General features: G+C 53.5%; 6 protein-coding genes across 6 annotated transcripts; 3 read left to right on the top strand and 3 right to left on the bottom strand.

The window, feature by feature from the left end:
- Positions 1–368: 368 nt before the first annotated feature.
- M421DRAFT_423597 (uncharacterized protein) lies at positions 369–1,396 on the bottom strand. Its single transcript, XM_033593519.1, has one exon. The coding sequence runs from the start codon at positions 1,267–1,269 to the stop codon at positions 583–585; it is 687 nt and encodes a 228-aa protein (XP_033445755.1). The 5' UTR covers positions 1,270–1,396; the 3' UTR covers positions 369–582.
- A 415-nt stretch (positions 1,397–1,811) lies between these two features.
- M421DRAFT_423596 (uncharacterized protein) lies at positions 1,812–2,118 on the top strand. The gene has a single exon (XM_033593518.1). It carries the CDS (start codon positions 1,894–1,896, stop codon positions 2,050–2,052), a length of 159 nt encoding a protein of 52 aa, XP_033445754.1. The 5' UTR covers positions 1,812–1,893; the 3' UTR covers positions 2,053–2,118.
- A 640-nt stretch (positions 2,119–2,758) lies between these two features.
- Positions 2,759–3,922, bottom strand: M421DRAFT_423595 (uncharacterized protein). Its single transcript, XM_033593517.1, has 2 exons — positions 3,202–3,922; positions 2,759–3,152 (listed from the first exon to the last, which is right to left on the bottom strand). The coding sequence occupies exons 1-2, from the start codon at positions 3,864–3,866 to the stop codon at positions 3,044–3,046; spliced, it is 774 nt and encodes a 257-aa protein (XP_033445753.1). The 5' UTR covers positions 3,867–3,922; the 3' UTR covers positions 2,759–3,043.
- A 2,043-nt stretch (positions 3,923–5,965) lies between these two features.
- Positions 5,966–6,940, top strand: M421DRAFT_237804 (uncharacterized protein). The gene is made up of 3 exons (XM_033588460.1): positions 5,966–6,380; positions 6,438–6,773; positions 6,862–6,940. Exons 1-2 carry the CDS (start codon positions 6,093–6,095, stop codon positions 6,624–6,626), a joined length of 477 nt encoding a protein of 158 aa, XP_033445752.1. The 5' UTR covers positions 5,966–6,092; the 3' UTR covers positions 6,627–6,773; positions 6,862–6,940.
- A 3,446-nt stretch (positions 6,941–10,386) lies between these two features.
- Positions 10,387–10,746, bottom strand: M421DRAFT_69763 (uncharacterized protein; the record flags this gene model as incomplete). The annotated part of the gene is made up of 2 exons (XM_033596639.1): positions 10,387–10,551; positions 10,606–10,746. The coding sequence occupies 2 exons, from the start codon at positions 10,744–10,746 to the stop codon at positions 10,387–10,389; spliced, it is 306 nt and encodes a 101-aa protein (XP_033445751.1).
- Positions 10,747–11,387: 641 nt separating this feature from the next.
- M421DRAFT_7769 (isoflavone reductase family protein) lies at positions 11,388–12,404 on the top strand (the record flags this gene model as incomplete). The annotated part of the gene is made up of 2 exons (XM_033597347.1): positions 11,388–11,417; positions 11,466–12,404. The coding sequence occupies 2 exons, from the start codon at positions 11,388–11,390 to the stop codon at positions 12,402–12,404; spliced, it is 969 nt and encodes a 322-aa protein (XP_033445750.1).
- Positions 12,405–12,557: the final 153 nt, after the last annotated feature.

Genomic DNA, 12,557 nt, shown 5'->3' with positions numbered 1-12,557 from the left:
AAAAGTACTAGAGGCGTGGAGATGGCCTTAGTAGACAAGATATAATCTCAAAAGGTTGCGACGACAGCAGGCATGCAACAATAGGAGGATTGTAGGGACGACGTGTACTTCGTGTACAGCGTGTATAGCAATCAATTAAAAAAAGGGTGAACAATCTTATTTAAGTATCGCAGCGTAGTGTGGGGATACTGGGCTTATAACTGTCAGATGTAGGAGCACAGGGCAGATACAAATAAGGCAGAAGGTTGTTGTATTGAGGGAGCTACAGCGAGCAATTATATACACAACTAGATAAGTAAGCAGGTGACTAACACAGTCACGTGAGGTGCAGTTCACAGTGTACCGTATGAACTGAGGTGCCAGGCTGACATAAAGGTTATCTGGGCTGCACAAGATGAGTTCGGCGAATATGTCAATAACATCTAAAAATGTAAGGCACTTTTGGACGCTACGCTGTCTGGACGATGTCCTTGGACTGGATGATTTAGCGGGCCTGAAGTTCTGAGAAGAAGTGACATTATAAAAATTACATTGGAATCGTCAAAGAAAGATGTACAGAACTCAACACTTCCACACGCTCCCTCAGTGAGGAGCACTCGCCCCACTATCATCCGTGAGCACAACATAGAACCCGACCGGACAAGCCTTCTGACTCTGCTTGAACAAAAAGGTCGTGTCCTTCGAACACAAGCTCCCGCTGACAGTCACTGGCCCAATACCCGGTGGAATACCGCACGGCGCCGAGTTAACGATATAACTATTGCCCGGCTTCATGACCGGTGGAGGATTTGGTGGACTCGGTCCCGGACGTGGTTGCTTCGCATACGTTGTTTCGCCCGGCACTGCACCAGCATTGATGTCGTACCCCGTGAAAGTGAACTTTCCGCTGCCAAGAAAGACGAAGTCGCCAGGTGCTTGCAGATAGCCCGGCAAGTCAAATACAAGGTTGCAGATTTTGCCTTGCGTGGCGTCGGATTCGAGGACGAGGTTGAAAATTGTGCAGAAATCACCGGGTGTTACTTTCGCCCATTCGCTGTTTGGGTAGGCGGTATTGGGGTTCTTGGAGCTGATGGGGACGAGAGCCGATGTGGAGATACTGCCCTTGGGGAGGTGCCCGTCGGGTTGAGCTGCGTTTGCTGGACACTTAGGAGCTATCAGCTTTGTGAGTAGTCCGAGGGTGCGAATCTCCAGTGATGCAGAGATCGGTGGTATGGTTGGTGCAGCGAATGCCGCTGCCAAAATGGCAGACAATACTGCGAACGTCTTCATGTTGGAATATTGCAGTAGAGAGACTGAGGGAGCTCGCCGGGCAACGACCAAATAGTGATTGCGCCAGCCTCACCTTTATACATACAGGACTTGACCATATTCCCGCACGATCTGTTAACACTGAGCTGGCTTCTATTTCCATGCTATGGGACCTAGAATTCCGACTTGCTTTGATGCCTACACAACCATACATTCACCTAGTTGTCAGACCTTCGAACGGATCTTCCAAAGATAGTTCTGAAGATCACAACCAAGATGGCGAAACTCGGATGGTAGTCAATCTGTATTGGTTCATGTACAATTGCTGTTATGGGTCGTAATCGGAATTTGCGGCGACTGACGCAGGTACCGAACTGCAAATTATGGGGTGCCAGCTGCAGGAACGGCATGTTAACCTGCTCTTCTCATTATTGGCTGACTGTTCACCTGGACACTATCGAAGCCTTCGTTGGCGAAACACCGAAGAAAGTCGGAAACCTTGTGTTCGGTCCTGACTCGAGGCCTTGATACTGTCGTGCTACTTCGATGCCGTGTCGGATGCCAGCCGACCAGCACGAGACATTTCGGCAGCTGTCACACAGCTAACATCGCGCGTAAAGTCGTTCAGAAGCTGCGTACTGACTGATGAGGTTATTCTGGGCGCAACAAGCTCTGCATTCTTTTGTGTGGCTTTCCTGGGCGGCAATTGGCGGCTGCGTGAAACTCGCCGTTCTTCTTACTTTTGCGCCCAAAGTTTGTTCGCAGCCACAATATTCCGCGCCCTACCGGTGCCCTTGCATCTAGGTCCGTCTCGCCAACATGTGCGATTAGCCGTGCCGGCCATGCGAGGGGCCAGTAGCGCACAACGACTTTGTGGTTGCTTCGGAAGTTCGTGGTCAGCCTCGAAATCCCTTGCGTCGATTCCTGATCCGCAAGAAGTCATTGTTTCGGGACCGCATTTCCGCCCATATGCTGACTATGTGTCACTGAGACAATGCACAAAGCTTACTTCGACGTTGGCACAGCATGCGCGATATCGCTTGTGCCATAACCTTGCATGATGCTGTTGGGAAGGCTTGCAGGCGTTATCTGTTGTACAGGCGGTTTTCGGCGCTAGCATTGTGCTTTTGACTTAGATTCAATCCGCACTGCTTGTGACTAGTAGAGTGTCTTCATGGTCTGGGATGAGGCGTGAGGCAGTGAAATCGAAATACAACATGTGGGGTAGCCAGCCCTGCGCGGAGGCAAGGGTCACTGGACGCGTGTCGGTTGCACACCTCATTTCTTTGTGGCGGATATGTACCGACACGCAATGCATGAGCGGATAGCGGCGATCGGGCAACTTAAGGTTGTTTAGACGTCGTTTGTACCGTGGCGAATGCAAGGGCGTTAGATATGTGGCGTGGTGTTGAGCTGAACCGAGATGTAGTGACCGTCGCTGGTTTGTGTGATATTCAGCTGGCAGCATAGCGGTCAGAACTTGTCTCAGCAGGTTCAACTCGAGTGGATCGTCGTGCCAGCGAATGCGTGCATGGCACGGCACCTGGCATTGCCAAAGACGTGCCTAGTGTGCCGAACAAGGGAGGTCATGTGCATCCGTCGTGTGAGAGCTGTCGATATCAGGACATAGGTCACAATGTCAAAAGGAATATCGTAATTTCAGTTCTCAATTCAGCCAACACCGTCCCGACTAATTACAACTACCCTTTCCGGAAACCAAGGGTATCTACTAGAAGAATATGCACATCATGTAAAGTCATAGCCTACCAAAGCAAGCTCAGTTAGAAGATGACATTTACAAGAAGAAGGCGGCGAAAGCACCAACACCAGCGACGAAGCCAGCAGCGTTGAGAGCAGAGGCAGCGCCGGTGAACTCAGCAGGGGTGGAGGGCTTGGTGTAGGAACTAGATATGTAAGCGGATTTTTTGATCACGTGAAGGAGGGCAAACTTACCCAGTGGAGGTGGGGTACCCGGTACCAGCAGCAGGGACTGAGGGCTTAACACCGGTGGGGGCAGGTGCAGGGACCGAGGGCTTAGCACCGGTGCCGGAAGGAACGGGCGCAGGGCCAGTTGGGTAAGGTGCGGGGCCAGTGACGTGGGAGGCACCGGGAGCAGAGGGCTTGGGGCCGACGGGCATGGAAGGCTTGCCAGCGGGAACGGAGGCGCTGTAGGTGGGGACCTCGCCGGCAGGGACAGAGGGCTTAGCAGGCATGGAGGGCTTGCCGGCGGGGACCGAAGCGCTGTAGTAGGGGACGGTCACCGTGATGGTGGTTGAGCTTTCGCAAGAAGTCGTGACAGGCTTCTGGGGCAACTCAGAGGTGACCGAAGGGACCGCAGGGACCGAAGGGACCGAAGGGACCTCGGGGTAAGAAGGAACCGAGGAGACAGACGGGGCCGGGGCTGGGTGAGAAGAAACCTTCGAGGTGACGTACGAAGGAGGAGCGGAGCTCACTGCGGCGGGAGTGCTGACGGGGTAGGCAGGGTACTCAACCGCCGGGGTGGATGAGGGAGCAGGAGTGTAGGCGGGAGCAGAGCTGCTCTCCTGGACACCATATCCGTACTGAGGGACAGCGGCAGCGGTAGCGGCGAGCGCGAAAGCAGCAATGGTGTAACGCATTTTGGCTGATTAGGATATTTAACTTGGGTAAGTTGGTGTGGTTGAGGTGGTTTGCGGGTGGGTATTATTAATGATAGTGATTAGTTTGTAAGTGAATGGACGACCGAAGTCAATGCTGGACTTGAAGCTGAAGATTGGCTGTGAAGTGGAGAAGAAAAGTTGCTGGGAGCATGCTGAGGTTTATGTACGCTGGGAGATTACGAGCGTGGTAGCGCGGGCCGGCCAGTGAAAGGGGGCGACCGCGCTGACAGCAGGGGGAGTGACCGTCTAGGCGCTGCGAGTGGCCAGATGAATGTCAGAGCTAATGCAGGAACCAAGCGATCCTGCCGGCCGCTGGGCCATTCATAGGCTGTGCGTACCTGGTGCTAGACTAGGATCGGAAGGTTGGTTGTGAATGGTTGTTTACGTTTCTCGTGTTGCAGAAATGAACGGCCGTCCGAGGTGCGGCGCTGCACGCCGAGTCGAGGCTCTGTGATCATAGACGAAGGCGCAACAGCTGCGAGTAAGCATGGTGGGTCTTACTTGATTTGCGTATCGTGGACGCCAAAAAGAGGAACGACTTGTAGCACGGCGAGGCTGCACACCTACTGGGCGGTAATGCCAGTTAGGATCAATGGCGCATTTCCTCGCATTGCCCGAAACAGACGACAGCGGATAGAGTGCTCAGGGGCAGCCTTATCTTCCTGGCCCGTTGAACCGCAGGGCCTCCACAAACAGAGCAAGACATGGGGGCCTCTTTGAAGATCTTTCGCCTGATGGAGCGCGACTGAGGATCCTGCGTGTGTCAGTGTCGCAGAATCTGCTGGCTGATCAGCATCCATTGCACGTTTCGAAACTCTTCAGCCGCAACGACACACCGCAACAATACTGTTTGTGCTCACTCGTCACCACCCATGCGATTCCTATCAATAGTGTCCACTGATTGCTGATGCCGCACGAGCGCTGGACTGATTGTGCGAGGCGCTCTGGCTTCCGGGTCGATAAACAACGATGTGGAGATTTCAGCACGGGCGGTTCTACTCTCGAAGTAGCGCCCTCACGTGCAGCTGCTAGCGGCCCCCTGCACTCCACGCCCACCGGTCGACCTTCATTTCGGCATCAGCCTTTCGCTGTCCCTGCGCGACTTTGGTTCCACACATCTCGCCGTGAGAATGCCGTCATCGGGACTTTTGCTCCTCTGATCGCGGGCCCTCATCCGTGTTTCAGCCGCTGTGGACTGGCCTGCAGCGTGGCAATGGTCATGCACACTCCAGGTGGGCAACACACGCTGACCGCTTCCAAGGGGTGCAAATTGCACGTGCCGAACTCCTGCATTCATCCGGATGTCATCGCGGAAAGCAGCGCTGGCATGATGCAGCAGTCTCCGCCAATCGAACCTGATGTCGCCTGCGTCGATCGGTATCGCCAATGGTTCGCGGACTCAGGCTGAGAATAGACTGCCTTGAAAAGCTTGATGCGCAAGCGAAATGGGATTGACCAAAGCATTGATATTGGGCCCCACTTGTCGCGCGACCAACTTATCGCGGTATTGTCCGCCTCGATTCGCAATTAATTACCGGTACCCACGATTTGAGACCGATGCAGGAGGTACAACGAACAGCTCTACCTGGTTGATCTTTTGATCGCCTCGATCTCAACTCTCCCTTCCCTCTTCCTCCATGGGAAGGTATTGCCTTCCTCGCAACTCCTGTCGATTCTGGTTTCCTTTTGTTAGCCCATTTCTTCTGCTTTCAGTTGTGCTCCTTTCATATCCCTCCCTTGGATGTATCTCACGGCTATGAGACCGATGACAGCGCTGCCAATGGATCGTTGCTCCTGCATACCTTTTTTCCATATAACAAACACAAAGCGATCTTTGCCTTCGAGTCCTTGCATGCCCGGATCGTATCTGTAAACCCTCCAGGACGCATCGGCGCTGCGCAACTGGGACACAGTGGTCAACTCCTCTGCAATTTGCACCACAACTCCCATTTTGATCACCTGCTGTTCAATTGTTCCATGCAGCAGCTCTCCCCTTAAAGCTGGACGCACAAATACTGGACGCCACAGGACACCGTCTCAAACATTTTGAAAGCACTGACGTGGATAATTTGATAGCTCAAGACGTTAACGGGTCAGTTGGATCGCCCCCAGCGGCACCTTCTTGCGTTCACGAAGCCTCCGTTCCACACAGACGAACCTCTCGTTCTGCGATTCCACCCGCACCTCTTCAGTTTACGTGGATCTATGTTCCATGTTCGGTTGCTCACCCGCTCTCTCCATACACCACCCATCGACCCCCGCGAGACTTTTGTCCTACCGCTCGTATTTACGTATCGCCCTTCATGGATCCATGTGATGTTGCCGGTCCGGTCTTCCCAACAGATCCAATCACCGTATCAGAGGATTGTCTTCTTGGTGCAATGTCTGCGAAGCGAGATTTCGCACACCAACCAGCCGCACGTTGGCCGCCAATCTCAGCTTCTTTCTTCGAAATGCTTCTTTCGGCTGACAGCTTACTCGCGACCAGATAAAGTGTGCCAGCAATTATACTTCGTCTTCATCATCTTTACACTGACAGACACGTTCCAGTATCAGCCTGCAGCAAAGCCCCGTCGTGTGCTAGATTTACAGCAATTCAGAATCGTTCATTCGTTCTCGTACCTCTTCCTTTGCTGGCTCGGGGTGTGGCCGAATCAGCAGGAAAAGGCCTTGCACGCCAGGTCTGCAGCCAAGGCCACGAAGATTCGGGATCATCGCTCGGAGTGTACTGCGTCCTAGGACAACACTATGCTAGGATCGTTGACAGGAGAGTGCCACGATGTCAACAGAGCCCAGACACAGCGCTCAGTAATGACGCCAGACACGAGCTGTTCAAGCACGTGAACCGAGTCCATTATGAGCAGGATCGAGACCGTTCCATAGCCAGTAGGAACGATTCCACGTACATCTGAGCCGACCTGTGATGCTTCTGCGAGCACCTGCGCAAGAATGAGAATACTGACATGGTATAAAGGGCAATATGTACACCAGACCGCAAAGAACATTCCACCGCAGAACAACTCGAATCGCAAATCTGTCAACGCAGACGGATCGATCAGCCGCCCAATGGCCTGTGCAGCACTCCCGTTCGCAGAATAATGCCGTCGCCAGCCGCAAGACCGTGATCACACGACCGAGCGACCGCTACGTCCTGGCAGATGTCTTCCACAACCGCGATTTAGACGAACTTGCTGCATAGCAAAACCTGCCAGTGGCCTTTGCTCAGTCTCAGTATGAAAACGTCAAGCAGCTGTACAACCGACTCGAGAACGAAAATGTTACGAAAGCACCCAGCACGTGTGGTGCGACCGGAGAAAGATTCGTTCGGGATACGAGGAGTATTTGGATGCTGTTGATTGGGAAGATCCGTGTTCGATTGTGACTCTGGGAGTATGGTGATGCCAGAAATCTGGAAGCGCCAAAATTTGAAACGAACCCGTGGCTGTTGAATAAGAGGAAAACTGTGACGATGGACATTGATCAGGCGTATAGATCGCTGTCTGGGAGAGCGTGATGGCGGCGTCGGGCGTAGTGGATTGCAGATGAGGAATGGACTGGCGTAGATCGAGTGACGTCTTAATTGGCGTTACTCGTCGACAGTTAAAGACCATTACTTTCCTGCCATCTGTATTAGAGAGTCTCCGCCGAGACCCTCGTACATCGCCAGTTGACCCATCTTAGTGGTTCGAAAAGGAATGAGCCATTGAATTTGAATCTGCACTTTAGCAGATGGCCACAAATGTCTCGCATGTCGTGTACATATTCATGCGTAAGCAGATCCTGGCGTAGTTGACCACGGACAATCCCCTGGCGCTGCTACAACAGCTCAAATGGCAGTGCGCATGTGAAGTCAGCGTACATGCTAAGGTCCGATGATCGATCAGGTACCGATGTATGCCCTGTGGTTGTCATGAGAATCACCAATCGCTCAGGCTATTTTGCAGTCTTCGAGACGAGATGATATCGTTGTGGAAACCTAAATTTGAGGTTGAGAATCTACACAAACCTCCCAAGTACGCCTTTCTCAGCTCGTCCCGATTCCTTCATCTCCAGCGGAAAATATCAGATTTTCGCTCCCAAGCCATCTTCTCCAGTATCTCGACCCGTTTTGAGTCATCGGAAGAGTGTGCTACGTGCAACAAACATCGTGGTTGCTCGGGGAACGACTAGTGTCTGCTTTAAACGAGCCCTAGGTATGTGGAGATGAACGGTTCTTGGTAAGGGCCATGTCGAGAATGGCAGAACAACAATGTTGTCTGCGATTGCTTGCGTTTGAGTCCAGTTGGTCACCCTTGAAAGTGACCTCGCAGTGCGCTCATCGACGATCAAGATACCGCGGCAGATGACAATGTGCCGCGCATGGACATACATTTTCCCGACAGGACCGTGGACGAGCTCCGAATACCCTGGCTCTGGGAGTCGTAGACTGATGCTTTGGATTTCATGTGTACAGAAGGACATTGTGGCACCCTGAAGATTAAGAACCGCTTACAACTCATCGGGAAATGAGCCCAGGGATACCAGGACTGAGCTCTTGCCCGCAAGTGCTGTTGTGACAGCCGTCGTAGATTCCAGGTATGCGGCACGTGGTTACTCAGACCGAGAGTGTCGACATCAGAACCTCGGAGAGGCGAAAAGCGATGAACATGTATTTAGAAACGTTAACAATGCAAAAACCGGGCTTGGGCAAAGGACGAGGCTGCACCAATCTCAGGGGCTTCAAGGCTACCTCTGACGGCTTGGACCTGACACTCGTCGATAGTCTCGATACCCTTTTATGTGTATGTCGAGTGAGTTCGTTACAGCTGTCAACGCCGCAGAGAAGATCGACGCCTGGCCTGAGGGCACAGGCGAGGTTGATATGACCCAAAACATCATTTGATACTCCAGTGAACAAGTGTTCTCAAGCGACTCACATGTCAATATCAGGTGAAGATTGCAAACGTATGTGCGTGGATCTACAAAATTGCTCTACACAGCATATGCCGGGAGTCTTTTCGATGCGCAGCTGTCGGAATTATCGGCATCTGACTGGACTGCAGATGGCTTAGGTGCATTCAGCAGTGACGGAGATGGATCAGTAGGCCAGAGATGATTAAGTCAACTTTCTATATGTACCACTTGACGGGCGACACTGCCGACCGTGACTATGCGTGGTATATGTTCACAGCGTTGGTCAACAGCACCTGCCCGAATTCCGCTCTTCGCGACGCAACGGGCGGGGCATGGCCGTAATGGAGAATAGCATAGGAACATCTTGGATAGCAGGATGTATCAAGTAGTCCTATCTTATTTCGGTGAGCCCGCTAAGATCTTATTTCGGTGAGCCCGCTAAGATCAGGTTAGACAACTACATGTTCACGCCGAGGCCCATCCGTTCCCCTCACCGCACACGTAGAATGACCAGATTAACGTACTCTTATTTCGAGTGACTGATTCCCGCACCACACCTGATGGGAAGCTTCATTGAAGACGTGCACAAGAGCACGTGTCCTTCATCCGAGAATGAAGTTCGTTGGCAACGTAATCGGATCGACGTATCGATACTGAAACTCAGAATCGGCAATGTCGTCCGTACGATGGTAGCTCCGTGCCAGAGTCGTGTCTCCAAACGCAGCCATGGTGGCGAGGATGGTCGTTGTCTGGAAGGGGTTCATGTGGACTGGAGCTGTTTACGTGGTGAGATGGTTGTGAGGTTGAATCAAAGCAGATAAGGTGCAGAGAGAAAGTACAAACGCATCAGAAGACCCCTGCAGGAGACTGACAGCAGCGACCCGAGAATGAAGTAAGAGCGCGGCACTTCAGGCTGCAGAATGTTGTGGAGGTTGATGGCGGCTAGAAAGTCGGAGGAGATAACCAGTGTCTAACGCTATGGAAAGCCCATGAGATCTGTGTTATGGAGAACGTGTGCCTCATCCAATGGTCATGAGCTGATTTGCCATGGACAATGTGTACTTTGGCGGGTTGCATGTGCTAGGGTAAATGGGGCATGGCTCTGGGTTGCTTCATCGAGGTGGCATGATCGGCGGGCCATCGAAAGGTTCCAAGGTTGATTCTGAGCTCTTTGTGGGAGTCATTGGGGGTCTGCCTGCGAGAGGTGATGGGCAGGAGCATGTCAAATGGGGACATTTCCCAGTGCCTGCTCAGTCTTAGTAAAGCACGAGACGTGATGCACACATTGCTGCTGTATGCTGTCGCGCTGGTGTCCGTCGTTGATGGTATGCAAATGTACTTAAACAGCTTTCGTAATTTGTGTCCTCGAGTGGCAGTAGTGAGGGTCTCCTGGCGCGTCCAGCTCGCGCAGTGGGTTGTTCGCTGGTCAGGCTCGAAGCATGTCCACGTCAGAACACTGCTGTTACCTGCTTCTCATCAACACATCCAATCGTTCATAAATTGTTGCTCCAAGACCATTCTCCATGTAAGGCCTTATGCCATTCGATTGTCTATGAGCACATGTCGACTATTTGTACACATCCTCCGCTAGTCCTCGACTCTCCGCTTACAACTTGCTGATGAACAGACGGCTAGCGAACAGGCGGAGGCGCTGGGGCAGGATGTACTTGGAGAAAATGTAGATGAGGGTGGGGAGCAGGACGAAGGCCACGGTGGTCTCGTTGACGAAGAAGAAGGGGATCAGCTGGGGCATGGCCGACTTGAGGATCGTCTGCGTTGGTGTTAGCACCCTCTGCGATTCCGAGCGGATACGGGGCTTGCGCACCATCTGCTGGGCGCCGACCTCGGGAGTCTTCTTCTGCTGCTGGCTGGCGAGCGCGGGGCGGGCCATGACGGCAGGGCGGACGGCCGTGGGCGCGCGGAAAGCGGCCCTGGCGAAGGGACGGAGGAAGCGGGTGGTGTTCATCGTGGGCGGTCTGAGTCTGCGGTCAGCGGTGCGCGCGCGCGGGGAGGCCAATGGCAGCGGACGAGCTTGCTGGCGCGGAATTGACGCACTGGGTGAGTGTTTGCGGCCCGGGGGGATGCGCGGTGATGGGGTTGCGGGTGGAGGTGGACAGGCGTGGTGATGCCAAAAGCTCTTGCTGAGCTGCCATTGCGGGAAGAGCCGCGAGATCACGTGCGCTTGGCATTCACATCGCAACTGCACCCCACACTTCGCCTCCAGCATCAACAAGCCCAACGTGACATCATGGACTGAGTTCTCGCTCGGGCAGCCGCCGCTCGTGATTCTGACGGCGCCACTCTCCCATTGACCAAGCTCGATGCACCTTCACGACCGGGGCAGGGCTTTACAGGCTGTTGTTTGGTCTGTAGAACAGTAGAAGAAGATGTACGCTCAATGGCTCGACACTATGAGTGCATACATGAATAGTCTCCGATATCTGCCTACTGGACGTTTTTTGGTCACAGACTAACCCCTCACTCCACAACGACCGCACCTGCTCTAGTCTTCCTTTGAGCCGGCGGACGACAGGCACAATCTTTAAATGACTGACGCCGCATCACTGCTATCCAGTAATCAGATCACCACCATCATTCCGACACAACATGGCGATTGAAAAGGTCATGATCATTGGCGTAAGGGAGTCATCTTGACTAGACAGTCAGGACAACTAACAAGCGTAGAACTGGGAGCTGTGTCTGAGCATCATCAACGCCCTCAAACCAGCCGATAAGGGCCAGCTGCATTCGAACTTGCAGCTTTCGGTCCTCACCAAACCCTCTCAGTGGCTGCATCTGCCACCACACCTCTCGACCGATGCTGTCAGTCACCAAAAGTCAGACTTCTCGCCCGCCTCGCTCGAGTCTGCACTGGCCGGGCAGGACCTTGTTATCAGTACCACGGCCGGAGGAGACTCAGATCAGCAGATCAGGATCATAGATGCAGCAATCGCAGCCGGCGTCCGGGGCTTCGTACCGCACGAGTTTGGCCACGACACGCTGAACAAGGGGGTATCGAGCCGGGTAGCAAAGTCTGGTGGGCGCGCAAAGGTCATAGAGTATCTTCGGGAGGCGTGTAAGAAAACTGCAGGCTTCGAGTGGGTCGGGGTAGCGACAGGATACACGCTGGACACCGGGCTCATCAGCGGCAACATGGGCGTTGATATGGAGTGGCACAGTGCAACTCTCCACGGCACCGGCACCGAGACGTTCGCAGCGTCGAGTCTGCAGCGAGTGGGCCAAGTCGTAGCACGCGTGATTGTCGACTGGGATGAAGTCGCGAACCAGTACATCTATGCAGCCGGCACGCTGACGTCGGCCAACGAGGTCCTGCGCAGTGCCGAGAAAACTACGCAGCGGGAGTTCACAGTCGGCAACTACGACGTCGAAGACTGCATCAAGGAGGGCGAAGCACGCATCCAGCGCGGCTATCCCGACTCTGGCATGTTCCTGCTGGAACGCAGCATCCTCTACGACGAAGGACTCGATGCGGCCGAGCCTTTCCAAAGATGCAGTAGCAACAAGCTTTTACAGCTCGAGTCCGAGTCGGTCGAGACGATCGTTGCGAATGCTTACCACGAGCTCAGGCACCACGGGAAGCCTGGCTGTGGATGCTCATGGTAAATACGCCGAGCGTGTATTGAGATCGCTCGGGCGTCCACTGCAATCAATTGCCCCACAACAATCATGCCCTATCAGGCAGGTGAGCGCATTTATACACTTGTGCTTCAGCACAGCACAGACACAACAGTTTTCGATGTTGAACCACAAGTTGTC

Source organism: Didymella exigua (genome assembly GCF_010094145.1).
Source record: "Didymella exigua CBS 183.55 unplaced genomic scaffold M421scaffold_28, whole genome shotgun sequence".
Classification (NCBI taxonomy): domain Eukaryota; kingdom Fungi; phylum Ascomycota; class Dothideomycetes; order Pleosporales; family Didymellaceae; genus Didymella; species Didymella exigua.
The sequence above is the reverse complement of the archived record's forward strand: the minus strand, read 5'-3'. Positions and strand labels throughout refer to the sequence as shown.

Excerpts from the sequence above, each read along its gene's own strand:
- M421DRAFT_237804 (XM_033588460.1), top strand. The coding sequence starts at position 6,093 with ATGTTCCATGTTCGGTTGCTCACCCGCTCTCTCCATACACCACCCATC. Across the intron at positions 6,381-6,437 it reads CTTACTCGCGACCAGATAAA|TATCAGCCTGCAGCAAAGCC; the intron begins GTGTGCCAGCAA and ends GACACGTTCCAG.
- M421DRAFT_423596 (XM_033593518.1), top strand. The coding sequence starts at position 1,894 with ATGAGGTTATTCTGGGCGCAACAAGCTCTGCATTCTTTTGTGTGGCTT.
- M421DRAFT_423597 (XM_033593519.1), bottom strand. The coding sequence starts at position 1,269 with ATGAAGACGTTCGCAGTATTGTCTGCCATTTTGGCAGCGGCATTCGCT.
- M421DRAFT_423595 (XM_033593517.1), bottom strand. The coding sequence starts at position 3,866 with ATGCGTTACACCATTGCTGCTTTCGCGCTCGCCGCTACCGCTGCCGCT. Across the intron at positions 3,153-3,201 it reads GGGTACCCCACCTCCACTGG|TTCCTACACCAAGCCCTCCA; the intron begins GTAAGTTTGCCC and ends TTACATATCTAG.